The sequence below is a fragment of the Crinia signifera genome, chromosome 9, assembly GCF_055691185.1.
Source record: "Crinia signifera chromosome 9, ASM5569118v1, whole genome shotgun sequence".
In the NCBI taxonomy this organism is placed as follows: Eukaryota; Metazoa; Chordata; class Amphibia; order Anura; family Myobatrachidae; genus Crinia; species Crinia signifera.
Genome location: NC_139225.1, coordinates 146907499 through 146927128, shown reverse-complemented (window position 1 = coordinate 146927128; position 19630 = coordinate 146907499). Strand labels below are relative to the sequence as shown.

At 48.2% G+C, this 19630-nt stretch overlaps 1 protein-coding gene across 1 annotated transcript in view; it reads left to right on the top strand.

Annotated features, from left to right (window-relative positions):
- The window catches only part of LOC146036253 (complement C4-like), a 97940-nt gene that overhangs the window by 45462 nt on the left and 32848 nt on the right, over positions 1-19630 (top strand). The window contains exons 18-26 of the mRNA XM_083160132.1: positions 1051-1162; positions 3399-3469; positions 6653-6792; positions 8141-8353; positions 9183-9234; positions 9587-9676; positions 17180-17383; positions 17755-17830; positions 18817-18973. Coding sequence (XP_083016258.1) covers positions 1051-1162; positions 3399-3469; positions 6653-6792; positions 8141-8353; positions 9183-9234; positions 9587-9676; positions 17180-17383; positions 17755-17830; positions 18817-18973 — 1115 coding nt within the window. The remainder of the gene's footprint in view (positions 1-1050; positions 1163-3398; positions 3470-6652; positions 6793-8140; positions 8354-9182; positions 9235-9586; positions 9677-17179; positions 17384-17754; positions 17831-18816; positions 18974-19630) is intronic.

Below are 19630 nucleotides of genomic sequence, written 5' to 3'. Positions count from 1 at the left end.
CATGTGTTACTGTGTGATATTATCAGGGGTGCCGAGAAAAAGGGGTAGGGGGTACAAATTACCCAGGCCAAAGTCTGATGGAAGGGCCCAGTGGGGGCCCCGGGCCCCCTCCTCTTAAGTGACAGCAGCAGCTGCAGCTCTTCTCCACTGCCCAGCACACACTGCTTTGTGCTGGGTTGCAGTGTGGCCATGGAGATGCTTAAAATACAATATTTTCTCAGGATTTTTTTTTGAGGGTATAATGTGAATAATGTGAGGAGAAATGTACATAAGTTAAAGTGGTACTACTGTGTGATGTAACGTGAATAAGGGACACCATCACATGATATAATGTAAATAAAGTTGCACTACTGTGTGGCATAATTTGAATTGGGGGTACTGTTGTGTGGCCATGCCTTGTCTTTCTCTTTTTCCTCCCTCTTTTAATTCTCTTTCCCACTGCAATAAGTTACCCCATTTCTACCTCCTCATCCCCTACATTCCCTCTATAACCGCCACCTCATTCTCTGCTCTGCATCTCTGATGCTGGTGGGAGGGATCAGAACTCATACAACAACTCCAATTTAAATTTCCGATGGGAGGATGACACCATTTTTATCAGCAGTCGATTTTATTGTATAGATTTTGGGACTAACATATAAACATACATGCAGGGATGTATGTAACTTACTGTGTGTGCTGGCTGCAGGTCCTCAGGGATCAGCAGTGCTGTGTCTATGACAGGCCCCATGTAGCCCTCAGGACTCAGTATTAGGCATCACTGTCCTTCTAAGCCCGCCCCTCTGACTCCCATTGGCTAGATTTCACAGGAGTCTGGGGGCGGGCTTTGAAGGATAGTGAAGCTGTGTGCACTGTCTGGGGAGCAGTGGCAGCTGTGATACACCAATCAGATGTTCACATTCATTTTCTAAACAGTAATTAAAAAAAATGAGAGAGAGAGAATGAGATTGGTTGCTGGGATTTACCCACGCTTGCTTTTTTTTTACCTTATATATTTCTAATTAGTTGTTTTAATTACACCGTAATTAATATTTTTTTGCCCTCCTATAGCCCAGGCAAATGAGGAAGATAATGATTTCACAGACGAAAGCGAAGTCCAGAGCCGCTCGTTTTTCCCAGAGAGCTGGCTATGGAGGACTGTCAATGTACCCAAAAAGTTCAGGTATAAAATGGTTCCCAAACACTCCTGTCCTGTCAGTGATATTATCCTATGCAGGATCTGTACGACATACTATGATTAATACAAACTTACATTTTCACTATCCTATATAATAAAAGACCTACACTGCTCCTCACCGCCATGGGATGTTTTGCACGCGGGTCACCACTAGATGGTGCTCAAAGAAGCAATTCAGCTGTTCCGTTCAAACACTGACGCCAGTGTGGATGCCAGATAGCATGGAGGTGGGGGCAGCTGGACAGACCAGCAGGAGAGGGACTGACTAATATCTACTAGTCCTTTAATATTGCTATGGTTTAATACACTGGGCAAAGTGTATTGATGACCTGAAGGCCAGTGCATTTATGTGTTACGCTAGTTAAAAGCCCATGGTTTCTGCAATGTACTTTCACTTTGAGCTGTGAAAGTTTTTACTTTCACTTTGAGCTGTGACAGTTTTGAGGGTACTCTTTACTTAGAACGGCGCCCACGATTTTGATCGTGGGCATCGTTAGTAAAAAATCTCGGCCATCTCGGGCATTGAATGCACTAAAAAATCAGGTGCGATGCGACCGACGAGATGCCCGCGATTTCCCATAGGGAACAATGTTAAATGTCTCAATTGACCCAATTTTCCTGTTCAATGCCTCAATTGACCCGATTTTTCCATAGGAAACAATGTTAAATGGGCCACAGAGGCCAAATAGGCACCCTGAAGTGTATAATGGCCACCCGAATTGTTAACGCCACCCCACGATCAACGTCAACCCGAAGTGTGGCGAGCGCAGCGAGCCCGCGAGGGGCGGCGGTACGCGTCCTACGACCTTTTCATACCCCCACTATCCACGTCGGTGTGGAGTTGAGAATAGAAAGTGTGGCGAGCGCAGCGAGCCACCGAGCCCGAAGCGTGGCGAGTGCAGCGAGCCCCGCGAGGGGACGCGGACAGCTGTGAAGCCCGCGAGGGGACGCGGATACCTGTGAAGGTATCCGCGTCCCCTCGCGGGGCTCGCTGCGCTCGCCACGCTTCGGGCTCGGTGGCTCGCTGCGCTCGCCACACTTTCTATTCTCAACTCCACGCCGACGTGGATAGTGGGGGTATGAAAAGGTCGTAGGACGTGTACCGCCGCCCCTCGCGGGCTCGCTGCGCTCGCCACGCTTCGGGTTCACGTTGATCGTGGGGTGGCGTTAACAATTCGGGTGGCCATTATACACTTCAGGGTGCCTATTTGGCCTCTGTGGCCCATTTAACATTGTTTCCTATGGAAAAATTGGGTCAATTGAGGCATTGAACAGGAAAATCGGGTCTATTGAGACATTTAACATTGTTCCCTATGGGAAATCTCGGGCATCTCGTCGGTCGCATTGCACCCGATTTTTTAGTGCATTCAATGCCCGAGATGGCCATGATGGGCGCCCTTCTAAGTAAAGAGTACCGTTTTTAGCCCACAAACTCTCCACCCCACCCCAGTCCCTATCTGCTCCTACCTCCAATCTCTGTCTTCACAGCTCTCTCTCTGTATCCAGCAAGTTTGAAACAGATCAGTGTCCCTGCAAAAATTGCTTTCACTTTCTCTTATGACATCTTTTAGCACACAAAGGAGTAATTTGGTCTATTGAGTGGCCTCTAGTGGCCATGGTGGTACTTCACACATGTATCTCCTCTTCATTGTGTTCCGTGCAACCTTGACACTATATTCAGCTTTGGGTGAAACAATCAGACATTGACAGAATTCCAGCAGGCAGTGTGGTAAAACCAACACATTGGCAGTTGGTTCAAAGGCAGGAGCATGTCTGCAGTGAGAGCTGTCATTGTACACTGTTGTATGGGGGACCAGATTCCAGCACAGTGTTTATAACCAAGGAATAATTTGAAGAGAAAAAAAAAATCATAATGAGAGGCATAGGGAAATAAAGGGGGGATTCCAGTTGCCTAGAAATCCCCTTCCTTATAGCCTGGTCAGTATAAAGGGAGGAATGGAATTGCTGCACGTGCCCATTGCGGAAACTAATTAACCTATAGTGCCATTACATTGTTGGTGAGTGGGAAGAAACCAGTATTCCCAGAGGAAATTGATGCAAACACAGGGAGAACATACAAACCCCACACAAATACTGCTACAGATTTAAAGACTTGGATAACAGACAATGCTTGCTCGTAATTGGTACCACAATCTGCATTATGTAATAAGTATTGCATAATAGTTATGATAATAAACACATTTCTGTGCACTTTGTATAGTACCATCGTGAGCGTTCCGGACTCCATCACTACGTGGGAGATACAAGGAATAGGATTGTCTCAGGGCAAAGGTAAGTGAGAACTTCAGGGGGTTGTAAATCATTGATCGTGTCTATGAACTATATTAGGTGGCACAGCAGTTACCAGCTATGATTTTCTAGTAACTTGCCAAGGTTACTAACATCGTGAAGCGGGAGTGGGGCGGGGCCATGGTGGGCTGGACTAGGGAAGTGGGGGCCCAGCAGGAGGCCAGAGAGAGATTTGCACCTGGCAGAGCCGTACAAGATTCGGAAATGTCGTGGACAGCGGCGTAACTATAATTTGGGCGCCAGTGGGCCAATCAAATACTTTGTGGGCTGGGACTTGTGGGTGCCGGGGGTGGAGCTATGTCCCGGTTCTTTTGCAGAGGGGAAAAAAATGATTTGGTTATTAACATCTGGTTCTCCCCCATTGATGGAAAAACTATACTACATTGGTCATAAACCATCAATGATTTTGAATCATCGATGGTCAAATACCAATCCCAACTCCATGTGGCTGCGCGAGTACTGGCCTGGGAGGCAGGGACTGTGCCAAGCAGCTAAACAGGTGCACTTCTCTGGTGTTTGGGAGAGTGAGTGGGGGAAGGGGGATGTGCGTGTATGTGTGGATATAGGACCTTATTCAGGTCACTTTGTATCCCCCGTGCGTTCAAACGGGGAACCGATGGTGTTGAGCAGACGCAGGGTGCACCCACAGCGGGTGGGGGGTGGAGAGGGGCGGGTGGCGCTGGGCAGAACCATTAGCATCTGGCAATGCCCAGTATTTCATGGGGGTTCTCATGCTAATAGGGCTGTGATTGACATCCGGGGGGGGGGGGGGGGGGGGGAGTGGACAGCTGATCAACCAGAATAACCCCCATAGTGTGTGTGTGTGTCTGTGTGTACACGCTGTGCATATCTCAGGCTTGCCTACCCTCCCGGAATTGCCAGGAGGAAAATTGAGTCCCTCTCCCGGCCCCCCGGGAAGGTGGGCAATCCTCCCGCATTGGCCAGGCAGCCCCCGCACCCCCCTTCCGTGCCACACTAATTACCGGTTTGCATGGGTCCTTGGCGAGGGGCGGGGCTAAAATGACACATGTCCTTTTAGTCCCTCCCCAGACCGCCGACCCGCAACTTGCGTTGTTTGACTGTCATGGGGGTGGGGCTTGATTACATCTGCTTCGCCACGTCCCCCCTGACATACAACTATCGGGTCTCCTCTCCAGGCTTCTCCCGGAGAGAAGTGAAGAAAAGTCGGCAAGTATGGCATATCTATGTTGTGTGTGTGTCTGCAGTGTATACATGCTATATGTGTGTATACTGTATGTACAGACCCCCCCCCCCCCCCATGAAAATCCTGTATTTGCCCCTGACTCAGAGGGGCAATTACTGCTCAGTGAGACTGACAGGGCAATGGCACAGGCAGCGGCACTGAGTGGGGGGGGGGGGGGGGGTGTATTAATTACCTGGCCCCCAGGCCTTATGGTGGGCCCTGTTACCGGAAAGCTGCAGCATCTCTTCTCATCCCAGGACATGGTGCTGTGTGCAGGGCTGCAATGTGGCCAGGGCAGTGACAAACGCAGGATATCTAGAGGGGGGTTTCCAATTGCAGTCCACAAATTTTTCACTGGAACATTGGAGCAAGAGCGGGAGTCTGGGGGAGCGCTAACAGAACCTAGTAACAACCCTGGACATTAATGTGCACACTTGTCTTTTTATGCACTGGAGACTGTATGGAATACAGTACTCATATCTAACACTATATATGTCTATACTATAGTATAGGATGTACCAAACTTTTAAATAATATAAATAAGTTGTCAGGAAAAGGTTGCACATACCATAATGAATAAGTATACAAACATAATAGAACCAGTACTGCACATTCAAAGCCCACATTCTCCCACCTCATGGTAAGGCTCCTGTCTCTTCTTCCTGGCAACTGCTCTCTGGTCCAGTGCACTGACTGAGGACACAGCCAACTTGGCAGAAGAAGTTACTACCACTGGGCATGTGCAGCAGCTCGGCTCTGTCCCTTATACTGCACAATGTGGCGACAACTACAGTAATCGTATTATATACCGTTGCTATTGTCAGAACTTGAACCACTTGCCAAGAGGATGGGGGTTTCTGAGCACCCCCACCCCCTGAATTTGCCTTTGCAGGGAGGTGCTTAAAGTACTATTATCCTGTATTTTATTTTAAGTGTTCATGGCCACGCCTCCTGCAATTAGGCCACACACCCTGAAAAGTAAGGAACAGAAGAAAGAGAGTATGTCACTGTGTGATGCACCTGGAGATCAAGTTTATTAAAATGTAACTTTTATTGTTATTACTAAAAAATAGCGAAGTATGGACACACAATAAACAAATTGACACACATGAAACACAAATGTGGTTTAAAAAGGATAATATACCCCAACTTAGTGTGAGCCCAATGTTTCTCCCCACCGATGGATATTTAAGAAATCAGGGTCAGAGCCCACTTAATTAATTAATGTGCCTGGTGGCTGTATTAGGGAGACTGACTGTGAAGTTTCCAATATGCTGCAGGTGCACTACACTTTGCACTGCTGTGATTAAATAATCATTCAGATGCCCCGCAAGAATTCAGAGTGGGGTGCAATACATGTGTACACATTATTGGAGAGACTGAGTATTTGTATCCAATCTGGTGCAATTGCATTGAATCTCACATTGAAGCAGTTAAATTAACCATATGTGCCCCGTATGAATTTATAAATCGGGTACAATGCTAGTGAATATCAATCATGTGACCCACATGAGACACAGCGGTGGGTCCCGGGTTCGTCGCAGCCTACGCATAATATTCGGCATTCACCATTGAGGGTCCTCTCCATAAATAATTCCTTCCTGATTTTTCCTGTGCGACTGTTCTCACCCAATTCCCCCAGTGCACCCTGAAATGTACCTGTGCCCTACCATGCTCTCTGCTTCCCTGGGTACAGGTGGCCTCCAGGACAAATGCCATGCTCCTTCTCACATTCCAGTACTAGTGAACACGCTATGTCTGGTGGTTGCCAGTCTGCGTATTACTGTTTATACCTGTCCCCTCCATAGACATAGCGTTTCCATGAGTTGGCGGCTGGCTAAATATATTTGGAGCAAGTGTGATGTCATTATGGAATGCCACCCAATTACTATACACGGTACAGGTGGACTTTCTCTAGCTTCTTTACCTGAAGTCATCTCTGAAACTCTCATTGCCCACAGGATTCTGCGTGGCTAATCCGGTGAAAGTCAGAGTCTTCAAGGACTTCCATATTCACCTTCGGCTCCCGTATTCCGTGAAGAGATTTGAGCAGGTTGAGCTCAGACCTGTCTTTTATAACTACTATAAAGAGGAACTGAAGGTGAGAGACTGGTGACCCCTTCTCTGCACACCCATCCGGTGTTTGCTGCGGGCAGTAGTGGTTATTATACACCAAGGCGGGCATATTGGGACGGATTCAGAAGTGATCCATGTTTGGGGCAGGAGTGACAGGTAGTCAGTGTTCGGGGCAGGTTATGGGGACGGCTATAAAATAATTACACTGGAGGGTAAGTATTGAATAAATGGGTACAGAGTGTGGGCCCCCTATGCAACGCACACACAGCAGCCATTATAAATAAGCCAGTGAGTCAGATTTTTTGACAGACGTTCTACATGTTCCAACTTGAGCGGTGGATTTGAGTCACCACAGATGGTGGTTTCTATACATATTTCAGCAAATCCATTGTGTACGAAAATCACAGGTGTGCATGCAACAGTGAGTACCACTGAATCCTGCTCATTGTCCTGTGGTATAAGTAAAAAGGCCAATTCCGGGATTGGCAAAATTCTGGGATTTAGGCACATAATTGGCGGCAATCAGGTGGCTTGGTTGTGCTGTGTGATGTTAGCGGTAACCTTCCTGCCCCTTCAGCCGCATTCGCCCACTTGAGCAGCTCCTAGCACGGCTTGGTGTCTGTAGGCCAGCCCTGGGTATCCAGACTATAACGGGATTGAAAAAATACGGCCTGGGATTGGCTGCCCTAGCTAAAACGTCAGCTATTGGCTGTACAGCAGTAGGGGCTTATCTCTGTTTTACGAGTTCAACTAGAACAACTATCACTTTGCCCATAAGACCACGTCCCTGGCGATTCTTCATTAAAACAACAGGGATTATCATCCAGTTACCCCCATGTCATAATATGGACAATAGTTGACATACAGCAAGGGTAGTCTTCCATTGGCCACATACATTTGGGGACCCCTACATATAGCTACATCACCAGTGTTGGAGCACTGTGGCATAATATGACCTTGGGCCACTAACGTGTGTTCTACACATTTGTGGTGTTGGGGGTAGTCACACAGTATATGTTTTAATAGCATGGCCAGCATATGGTACTGATGGCCTACTGTGGCCTTGCCGTGTAATGCTTACCAGCAGTGGTGACTCTAGAGGAGGGTCTGGAGCACAGTTTAAAATTCAAATAGGGGAGAAATTCCAACTGCCAGTGAGTCAGTGTGGAAGGGCAGTTGGTGGCAGTGGGTGTGGTTCCCCTATTTGAATTTTGAACTGTGCTGGAGCCCTTCCACTGGAACCTCCCCTCCTCACCATGGTTCCTTCACTGAGAAACGCCATACACACAATGCAGCACAACTCTGTCTCCTGCCTCTGTTACGTTGATGATCTATCCTCTCATAGAACTCCTCCCTATTCTGTCCCGCTCCAGGTAAAAGTTATTATGGACAAGACTGAGGACATCTGCAGCCCTGGTACAGCTGATGGAAGCCCTGTAGAGCAGATTGTATTAATAGCTGCAAATTCGGCAAAATCCATCCCATTCGTGATTGTCCCCATTGGAAAGTCGAACCCTATTGTGACAGTGAAGGCTCTGGGACCCTTTGGAATTGCTGATGCCGTGAAGAAACCTCTTCGGATAGAGGTTAGAATTCGCAGTTGTCGTTCACAACTGTCCTCTCTTCCGCTATTTCATGTCATATTCCTGTCACCTTCCTATGGCGAGTGTCTTCCTCCCCCACCATATAGGCATACTAGGCCCATGTCTAGGGCAGCATGGTTCTTGGGCAGCATAAAAAAATAGTTTTTATGCTGAGTTTATTGATATTTTTCCATGTATTTCTTCTTTTTAGTCATAGCGTTTTTCCATAAGAAAACAAATGGAGGAGGGGGTGTGGATTTAGACAGGCATCTAGGCTGAACAATAGCTATTTTGGGGGTCACTTTTTATACCCAACTCATTAAAAACCCGTCCAAATGACGGCTTAGTCCCTATCTGCTCCTAGCGCCAATCTCTGTCCTCACAGCTACCACTCTCCATATCCAGCAAGTTTGAAACAGATCACTTTGGTTTCACTTTCTTTAAAGGAGTAATTTGGTTCCATAGAGTGGCCTCTAGTGGTCACTGGTGGTACTTCACCTCAAAAAGGTGATAGGTTACAAAAGGACTAATGGCTTGCTGGGCCGGTCAAGATGCCCCCCCCATGAGGCATGGCCACACCCCTGTGACCTGCGACACCACACATGTGTGGGGCGTTGCCATGTCCTGTTCCTGTAAATAAATGGACCTACACTTACAATGCTGAAGCTGATGAGGGTCCCCAGTCCATCACTATAAGACAGAGTCATGTACAAATACAGCCCACGTACATGACATGTTAACTTTTACAATGTCTTCTAACTTTTTTTGACAACTCAAACGTTATTTTTCTCCATTTCGCATATTAATTCCAATCCTATATTTGTCTCCTCAGAGGGAAGGCGTTTCAGTTCTGGAAGAGAAAACCTATTTTTTAAATCTTAAAGGTGAGATGTGAAGTTTTGTTTCTTTGCAGTAAAGGTTATACCAATGGCTGGGTACACGCTAGGACGACCAGAAATCATGCCGATGGTTGGGATGTTTGCCCTTTGCCGCGCACCATGCCAGGTTGCTGGATGTAATGAGTGATGGAATGACCTCTCGTTCTGTCCTTCATTGCATTGCATTGGATCGCACACGATATCTTCTGGTTGGCCGTGTTGCACGAACAAGTGGAAGATGCCACGTGCGATCCGCAGCAGAGTGTAATTACGGATACAAATTAGACATCCAGCTCGATACATCGTCCCAATACAGCAAATCGCACTGATATCATGTAATTCCTCTAATCTCTTGCAGAGAAATCCAGGCTGGAAATTACAGTTGATGATGAGCAGCCTTTAAATATGATCCCAGACGGGGATTTCCGGACTAGTGTGCAGATGACCGGTAAGCACTGTAACATTAAGGACTTGTGTATATCGGGGGACATTTACCAAAATGGATTCGTAGAAAAAAGGTGTATTCGTAGGGAGAAAAAAACTTTTTTTTTTACGAATTTGTATTTTCGGGATTTACAATCCCAAAAATACAACAATTCGTAGTCCTAAAGATGGAACATTCGTATTTGTATTTACAAATACGAATGTCTACACCATCGATAGGATACGACAGAAATCACCATTCAAAAGAATGGTGGTTTCTGATTTACTAAGCAGCCGTACTGATAATACGGCTGCTTAGTGGTGTAAAACACCCACGCAAATACGACAGGAAAATAGAACAGCATTTTCCTGTTCTATTTGCGTTTTAGCCTGCACGGATCAGTCAGATCCGTGCAGGCTTCAGTGTAAAAAAATAGAAAAACAAACAAAAAAAAAAAAAAAAACGGCGTGGGGTCCCCCCCACAGCCGAAACCAGCACCAGGCTGACAGAGCCTGGAGCCGGTAATTAAAAATCAGGGAACCCGACAAATAGGGGTTACCTGATTTTTAACAACCAGCCCCAGGCTCCTGCTCTGGGGCTGGTTCCCAAAATACGGGGGACAAAATGACTAGGGGTCCCCCGTATTTTAAGAACCAGCCCCAGGCAAAACCAGCCAGCAGGGTAATGCCACAGCCGGGGGGAGACTTTTTATGCAAGTCCCCCCGGCCAAAGCATTAACCCTACCGACCAGTCAGCCTGGCCAGGGGCCCTGGGGGAGTGGGGACCCCCCCAATAAAGGGGTCCCCCCCCCTCCAGGACTTACCTGACCAGGCTGAAGCCTGGTGCTGTCCTCGATGCCCCTGGGCGGTGGGCATCGAGCTGATAGCGGTGTAAAAAATAGAACAAACGATTGTTTTTTACTGTGGCACTACAAGTGCCAGCAAGGGACTTGGAGAACCACAAGTCCCAGCCTGCTGGGCATTAAAGGGCCCGCTGGGTCTTGTAGTGCCATAGTAAAAAAAATAGTTAAATAAAACACACTGACACCCATTTTAAATAAAAGTTTAATACACACATTACACACATACTGATACTTACCTATCTTGATCCCGTTGGTAGGTCGCTGGCTCCGGTGTCGGCGGCACTGTGTCGGCGGCTCCGGGGACGGCGTCCTGTCCGAGGATAATCCATGTTGGACCTGTGGAAGGAAATCCTACTCACCCAGGTCCTGCATGGATGGTCTTCTTTCTTCATCTGTCGACATCCAGGTCTTCTGACAGCTGCTGGCGACTTCCAGCAGCTGTCGGCATCTTCCGCGACGCTCCCCGGCTTTCAGAGCCGGAGAGAACCTTCCTCTTCGGTGTCTGGGCTCAGAATGAATTCTGGCCAATCAGGAGCCGCCTAGCCGCCTAGCGGCCAATCAGGAAAGGTCTTGCTGGCACTTGTAGTGCCACAGTAAAAAACAATCGTTTGTTCTATTTTTTTACACCGCTATCAGCTCGATGCCCACCGCCCAGGGGCATCGAGGACAGCACCAGGCTTCAGCCTGGTCAGGTAAGTCCTGGAGGGGGGGGGGACCCCTTTATTGGGGGGGTCCCCACTCCCCCAGGGCCCCTGGCCAGGCTGACTGGTCGGTAGGGTTAATGCTTTGGCCGGGGGGACTTGCATAAAAAGTCTCCCCCCGGCTGTGGCATTACCCTGCTGGCTGGTTTTGCCTGGGGCTGGTTCTTAAAATACGGGGGACCCCTAGTGATTTTGTCCCCCGTATTTTGGGAACCAGCCCCAGAGCAGGAGCCTGGGGCTGGTTGTTAAAAATCAGGGAACCCCTATTTGTCGGGTTCCCTGATTTTTAATTACCGGCTCCAGGCTCTGTCAGCCTGGTGCTGGTTTCGGCTGTGGAGGGGACCCCACGCCGTTTTTTTTTTGTTTTTTTTTTACACCTTGCAGCCTGCACGGATCTGACTGATCCGTGCAGACTGCCTACAAATAATTCGTATTGGCAGCCGTATATACGGCTGCTAATATGAATTCCTACGACATTGGAGGGTTACAAAGCAGTCGTATATGACTGCTTTGTAAATCCCCCTCCGGAACACGACTTTGCATACGACTGAAACAGTCGTATGCAGTCGTAGGGAAAATACTAATACGAAAAACTAGGTTTTTCATATTAGTAAATTTCCCCCATCATGTCCATTTTTTATTACTTCCATATTGTACCATGTAATTAACTGAGTAGTTTTTCCTATATGATCTCTAGTATGAGTCGGTAAAGATTTTATATATGGGAGACAGATATTGAAAAAATTCTTGGCCTTAGATTCCATATCTGGGTGGATCCATCTGGATAAGATGTTTGTTTTGGCTGCTGCTGCCACCCTTGTCAATAAGCGTTCACCGCAGCTTATCTCTTATATATTTGGCTACATCTGTCACTCAAAGTGTGTCTGAAGCTGTAACGCTGGGTGGAGCCTCTGACTCACATGACTGACTTACACGACAGAGAACCAGCCCAGTGAGCCCACAGTGCCAGACACCCTCTGCCTCTCCATGTTACACAGCAAAGACACAGCTACTCACCAGACACACCAGGTGAGCGCCCCACACCTCCATACCTCCCAACATGACCCTCTCCAGGAGGGAAAAAATGCTCTGTTTGTGGACTTCCATCTTAATTTATGATTGTCATCACCTGGGTAATTGATAAGAAAGGTGTTTAAGCACAGGTGATGGTAATCCATAAATTAAGAAGAAAGTCCAGAAACAGAGCAATGTGTCCCTCCCCCCCCCCATTCACGGCAACCCCACGATTAAATGGCACATGCAAAACACTGACGTGGCTATGGTCGACAATGAAAAAGGTTGACATGAGTTTTTGAAGATTTATTTTTCACTTTTTCGATGTTTTCATATTCATTCTCATGGACACCAATGAAGTGCCACACTTATGTCAACATTTACATGTGTTGACCTTTCTGTGTTGATTTTTTCTTGTGGCGATTCGCGGCACCCCCCGGCGACCCTCCTCCCGCGATTCACAGCACACACCCCCCAATTCGCGGCGACTCCCGCGATTTGCGGCCCCACCCCGTGACACACCCTCTCCTGTGATTCGTGGTACCCCGCGACCCCCCCTCCCACGATTTTAGCCAACCCTCCAGGCCCCCCCTTCCTCGCGGTACCCCCCACCCCCCGCGACCCCCCCTACCGCGATTTCCCCCCCCCTGTCATTGCGGCAACCCCCCGCCCCTGCGACCCACCCTCCCACGATTCACTGCAACCCCCCGCGTCCCCCCCTCCCACTATTCGCGGCACCCACACCCCCCCCGCGACCCCCCCTCCCGCAATTCACGGCATCCACCCACGACCCCTCCTCCCGTGATTCGCGGACACACCTCACCTCCTCCCCCCCCACCTCCGCTCGCGATTCACGGCAACCCCAGGATTAAATGGCACATGCAAAACACTGACACGGCTATGGTCGACAATGAAAAAGGTTGACATGAGTTTTTGAAGATTTATTTTTCTTTTTTGAATGTTTTCATATTCATTCTCATGTGTCGACATGGACACCAATGAAGTGCCACACTTATGTCAACATTTACATGTGTTGACCTTTCTGTGTTGATTTTTTCTTGTAGCAATTTTTTTACAGTGACAACTATGTGCACGTCAACCTACACATCATCAACCAATTCTTTGTATAATATATAACACCTGTTCTGTTTTACTGTAGGTGTTTTAAGTCAGATCTTTTACTGCTACTATTACTGTTTATGTAAATGCATTCTGAATGACAGTAACATCCTACCATCCTTCTACAAGAATATATAACCAACTAGGTGATTTATTGCGCCCCATGCCCCCCCCTCCCGCAATTCACGGAGCCCCCGCGCACCCCCCCCCCCGATTCACGCTCCCTCCCACGATTCACGTCACCCCCCGCACACCCCCCCTCCCGCAATTCACGCCCCCTCCCACGCTTTGCGGACCCCCGCCCTCTCCCGCGGACACCTGCGCCCCCTCCCTCCCTTGATTCACGGCACCCCCCCACGCCCCTCCCACAATTCACGGCACCCCTAAGCCCCTCTTTAGTCCCCCGTATACTCACACACCCCTATCACTACCCAGCTTCCTGCTCTCCTGAACCGTAACTTCCACAACTGGGGAGTCGCTGACGCTGTTTTGCCCACATGCCCCTATCATGCCTCATAGCCCAGCCTCCTGCTCTCGTGTACCCTAACTCCCACCCAGTAGGAGGAGACACTGACTCAGGGCCACCATCCTGTACTCCTGTACTGCCACACTGGACCCTCACCCACTGGCAGAAGCTGCACAGTATCTCCCACCCTCCTCTTTAGTCCCCCTTATGTCCACACACCCCTATCACTACCCAGCCTCCTGTTTTCCTGTGTCGTGACCTCCGCCAGTGGGGAGCCGCTGACTCAAAAACACCCTACTATACTATTGCACACACACACCTAAACAACATGCACACACAGCTCCCCCCCCCCCACACCCACAAATGTCACTGTACCATCCACACTATCAATGTACATCTTACTCTGTAACCGCTTTTTAATTAAACAAAACAATACACACCCCCTTCCAAATCATATGCTCTCTATGTAACACATTTCACCTGTAACTCAAGTTGCAATACAGGCATCTTTCATACAATTCTAACCATCTTTCTCATATACAAATGTTCACAAATTAAGGGGGCGCAGCCCCTTACGACGGTGTGAAGAGCGCCCGTAGGGCGCGATGAATCACCTAGTATTCTTTATATTCGGGTAATAGTAGTTCCATAATACCCATGGTAAAGGTATATTAAAGGGAATATATATTACATTTTTGTATAAATAATTGGCTGTACTACATTCATTGGCGTAACTACCAGATTTGCGCCCCCCCCCCCCGCTAAAAATTCCACCAGCGCCCCCCCCCCCCTTTCCCCCAGTAAAGTTAACACACTACCCACTACTATAGAAGACCGCCGCAGCCTCTAGCGTCCTCAAAAACTGTCTGCTGTATGGGGGCAGACATATTGTGATGGTCCGTTTTCATAGCAGCAGAAGCCAGGAGGGGAGCTGGGACCACAGACAAGTAAATCTGTGGGTCCAGGCCACAGCACAGAAGCGGCAGCAGCTTTACAATAGCCCTGCAGACCCCCCGGCGCCCACACTTTCACAGCGCCCCCCCAGCCACCATGGGGTCTGTGGTGCTATTGTTAAGCCACTGACTACAAACAGTGTGTAATGTCTGCTTCTTACATAGAGCGTTTAAAGCAGTGTGAATTATCAGACACACCCCTGACATATAATAGTTTGGGTGTATAATATGCTCTATGTAATATCTTGTATTGCATTTCTGTATAAGATGCAGAAACTAATTGTTTATTTAGCTTAGCACATGACTTAGGGCATTATTCTGGTCGATGCGTAATTTTCAGAATTCTTTCGGATGGCGTTTTTTAGCCATCTGCGCATGTGTAGGCAATGCAATGCGCATGTGCCACGCACAGTCGCCGTACTCGTTCTCACTAATACCGTACAGAAATGTGCACCGCATTCACTCGGGAAATATGGGCGTAATATGGGCGTCATTCGGACCTACACAAGGGCGTAGTTTCAAAGTGGGCTAAACTGGGCGTAAATATGGGCGTACACGAGTGAGTGCACTAACTCTGGTAGGCGTGCATTTGGACAGAACACTGACTGCAAACGAACCAACAGCCAGGAAATATGCGGTCTTCATAAGCAAGTATTACTTTGCGGACACCACTCGGTCATGTGCTAGGCATTCGGATCGCCCAATTAGTACGGCCGCACCTGAATCACTGTCAGCTGAACACAATATAATCCACTCCTCTACTCATTACTCATTAATTACACTCTTCAATTTGAACCATTGTAAAGGGGCAAGAAAGAATGATTTGCACTTTGCATGATGTAAGGGTTAATCTAAAGTGGTATTAATGTGTTTAATTATCAATTCGAAAATAATTGATGACCAATAAAAACAATCCCTTATTTATGAGGTAGCCTAATTGCATAAGTGTGTCATGTGTGTGATGTATGAGTTCCGATGATAGTAGTATGTTTTGCGGACATACCCCGCATCGGTGCGTACGGCCAGCTTCCCGTCCGTCCTGCCACTGTAATGGTGCGTACACACGGGTGCGATATGGCTTCCGATATTGCCGATATAGTGCATATCGGAAGCCATATCGCATACCGATTGTGCACTTTTCAGGGCTTGCGAGCCCGATGCGCTGCCGATGCGCGCTCCCGAGTGAGCGCAAATCGGCAGCGACATAGTGAGGGCAGGCAAGACTATATAGTGCAGATCTGCACTATATAGTCTTTGTGCCTTATACTCACCATACCTCCGGCGGCCAGAGGGAGAGGGACGAGTCCTGGGGCTGCGCTGCAGGGCGGCTGATGACCCGGCCGGAAGAAGTCACCCTAAAGAGGAGGGGGGGTGTGGCCTGATGTCCTGATGTCTGCACGGCACGGCGGGGGACAGCTGTTTGATGTGCACACGCTGACATCCCGGGCCCGGCAGGTAATGTCTCTGCTCTCTCCTACATGCTCCCACACGGTCGACATGCTGCCGTGCGATGCGAGTCCCGATGCCATCAGATCGCGTCGGGACTCGCATCGCACGGCAGCATGTCGACCGTGTGTACACACCTTAAGACCGTGCAGAATATGTGTGTGGCCACCGCACACGCACGGTTTGGATGTAGTCCGAAAACACACCCTCTTCTTAAAGAGTGAGTCCGTCCGAATGCGGAGGACCTGTGGGCGTTTCTTCTTACAATGTCCGCACAGCGTGGCGTGCGGTCCACTCCGAAAGAATTCGGAAAGTTCCGCACCAACCAGAATAACCTCCTTAATTATTTCCAATAACAAAAGATCTGGAAATTGATCTTTCCATTTGGCTAAACCTGTATCGTTTTTAGAAAAGTAAATGTGTTTCCTAATACAATTATATATCATAGATGTAGAAAAGGGGGTACCAAGTTTATGTTCAATGTCTAAACGTATTATAGTAATCTGATGGATTTCTGATTGGACATGCTGGTATATCATGACACATCTCCTAAGCCTGTGATCAAGCATAGAGAGATCATATACAAACCAAAAAGCTCCTAACTGTCATTTTGCCTGAAACTTGGCAGTTAGGAGCTGGTTGGTACTTTACCTCTCTCTCTCTCAACCGTATCTCTCTCCAAGGTTTGCGGTATCTCCCCATCTCTCTATGGGACCCATAAGGCAAACACAATTTTAGTAATGCCACAGGAACTTTCTCTCGGATACATAATGTAGCAAACCTTCTATTGGCTGGAGAAGTGGACATGTGGCGAAGTCGCCCAATCAGCTTCTAGCTAGCATTTGCCAAGCACAGTCTGTAAACGAAAGCTAGAAGCTAACTGGCTGCTATTGGTAACACTGGTACATGCTATAGGTATGACAGTCTCTTGCTTGTATTGACACATTGACCCATCTCCTATTACAGTGGACAACCCTATCAATACAATAAACAACAGTCTGACGGCTGATGGAGTGAGCCGGCTGATCCGGGTTCCGTACGGCTGTGCGGAACAAACAATGATTTCCACCGCTCCAGGAGTGTACGCCCTGCGGTACCTGGACCACACCGAGAAGTGGACACTGCTCCCTCCCGACCGCAAGGACCAGGCAAAGGAAAACATGAAAAACGGTAACCGATTATCCAATAGAGAAATGATAGACAGAATCTGATTGGTTGCTATGGCAACATTTTTTTTTAAAGAAGTTTTAGCAAGTTTACCCCATATCGCCTGCCACTTAGGCTGTGGAAGTATCGGTGGTGGAGGCCACGGTGCGCCGATGGTAGACTCACCAGCAGTGCTACTGTGTGCCAAGGGGCAGTAAATGGGGGCCTCAGGGCTTGCACAATCAGGCACACGCTAGTGCAGGTGGGGAAGGGTAAAACGTAATATTACACCTGTGACTCGTGTAACGGGAGCTAGAGCTGTCTCCGCAGCGCCCCCCTCTGAGCCAGGCTTACTGAGTACCAAATAATCCACCAGTTTATCTTGTTGCTCCCAGGCTACCTCCGGATACTGCAGTACAGGAAACCCGATGGATCGTATGGTGCATGGCTTCAAAGACCAAGCAGCACATGGTAAGATATGGGCCCAAATGTAGCAGCCTACAACAGTGAGATTAAGGTTGGTTTTATCTTAGAATAAATGGTCTATGGGTAGCTCTCTACTTATCACATCCTCTGCCTGAGCGGCCCTGAGCTCAGTGGGTGAGGTCTCACCTATAGCCCCTCCCCCTGTAGCTCCTCCCCTGTAGCCCCACATCCTCTGCCTGAGCCATCCTGAGCACAGTGGGTGAGGTCTCACCTATAGCCCCTCCACCTGTAGCCCCTCCTATAGCCCCTCCCCCTGTTGCCCATTCCCTGTAGCCCCTCCTCCTATTACCCTTCCTATAGCCCCTCCCCTTGTACATCCACATCCTCTGCCTGAGCCATCCTGAGCACAGTGGGTGAGGTCTCACCTATAGCCCCTCCACATGTAGCCCCTCCTCCTATAGCCCCTCCCCTGTTGCCACTCCTCCTATAGCCCCTCTCCTTGTACATCCACATCCTCTGCCTGAGCCATCCTGAGCACAGTGGGTGAGGTCTCACCTATAACCCCTCCTCCTATAGACCCTCCCCTTGTACATCCACATTCTCTCTCTATATATGTTTCCACAAACCACAAACTATTGTACGCTGATCATATGACCATTCTTGCGAGTCTACCCCGCTATCAATGCCTTGTACACATACATCTTTGTTTTATTGTGCTATGGATGGCACAATTTGGCACACCTTGGACTCTGCAAAAGTCACAGTTTTCGAAAAATTTGCTTCTCTACTCTATTACTTTATACAAATTCTAATGCTGCAAAAAAAATTTTTAGAATCCATCTACTGTACTTGCTACATTTGGAAAAACAGCTAAGCCGTGTGCCAAATTGTGGGGGAAAAAAAGCCAAGATGTATGTGGACATATCTGTATGTCACCAGCTCACCCTCTGCAGGCATCACCCTTTGGAGGACCCACCCTCTGTTATCATAATAACTAAGTTCAATGCATGGGTCTCTATAAATTTCCGCAGGCTGACAGCTTTCGTGGTGAAAGTGATGTCATTGTGCCGTGCATACATTGATGTGAATGTGGAAGAGATTCGCAACTCTGCCAACTACCTCTCCGACCAGCAGATCAGCAGCGGGGCCTTCAAGGAGACCACTCCAGTCATTCACCAAGAGATGATGGTAAGAACATGACTGGGTTATCCCAACATTCTAGAGATACCAAAGGTCACGATAGCCCTCCTCTGCGCAGCCACCGGAACAGCTAGCTGGTAAAACCAAGAGAACAGTCATCTTACACCTCAATGCATATATAAATGCTAATGCGGCACTCATAGAAATAAACGCATCATACAGAATAAGTCCATAAACAAAAAAAAAAGAAAGAGAAAAGGACAAAGTTTAGTATGTTCCAATATCTCAGATAGACCATCTCTTACTGAGAAGTTGTGTAGACCGTCATGCCTTCAGCACATCAAGCAAACCTGTGTGGGTGTCTGGTTCCCTAATCCCCACCAAGGGAAGAGCAAATCACAAAACCAAAATACTTTTTTTATACACTATATATTTTTAACGAAAATCTTGAAAAAATTATATCGACCTTTAAAAAAACCATGTCAACCTTTTTCTCGGGTATGGAATAACTTACTGACGTGCCCGACAAGGGGGTCGAGCGCATTGAAGCCCCTTGCAGGCTTACTGCGCTCGCCCCCTATTTTATTCTCCCTCTATGAGTTTCACGGAGCCCCACGAGAGAAAATAACCCGACTGTCGGGCCCCTGATAGTGGGGATTCCGATGTCAGCGAAGCAACCGCCGGAATTCCGCTATCGGTCAGTCA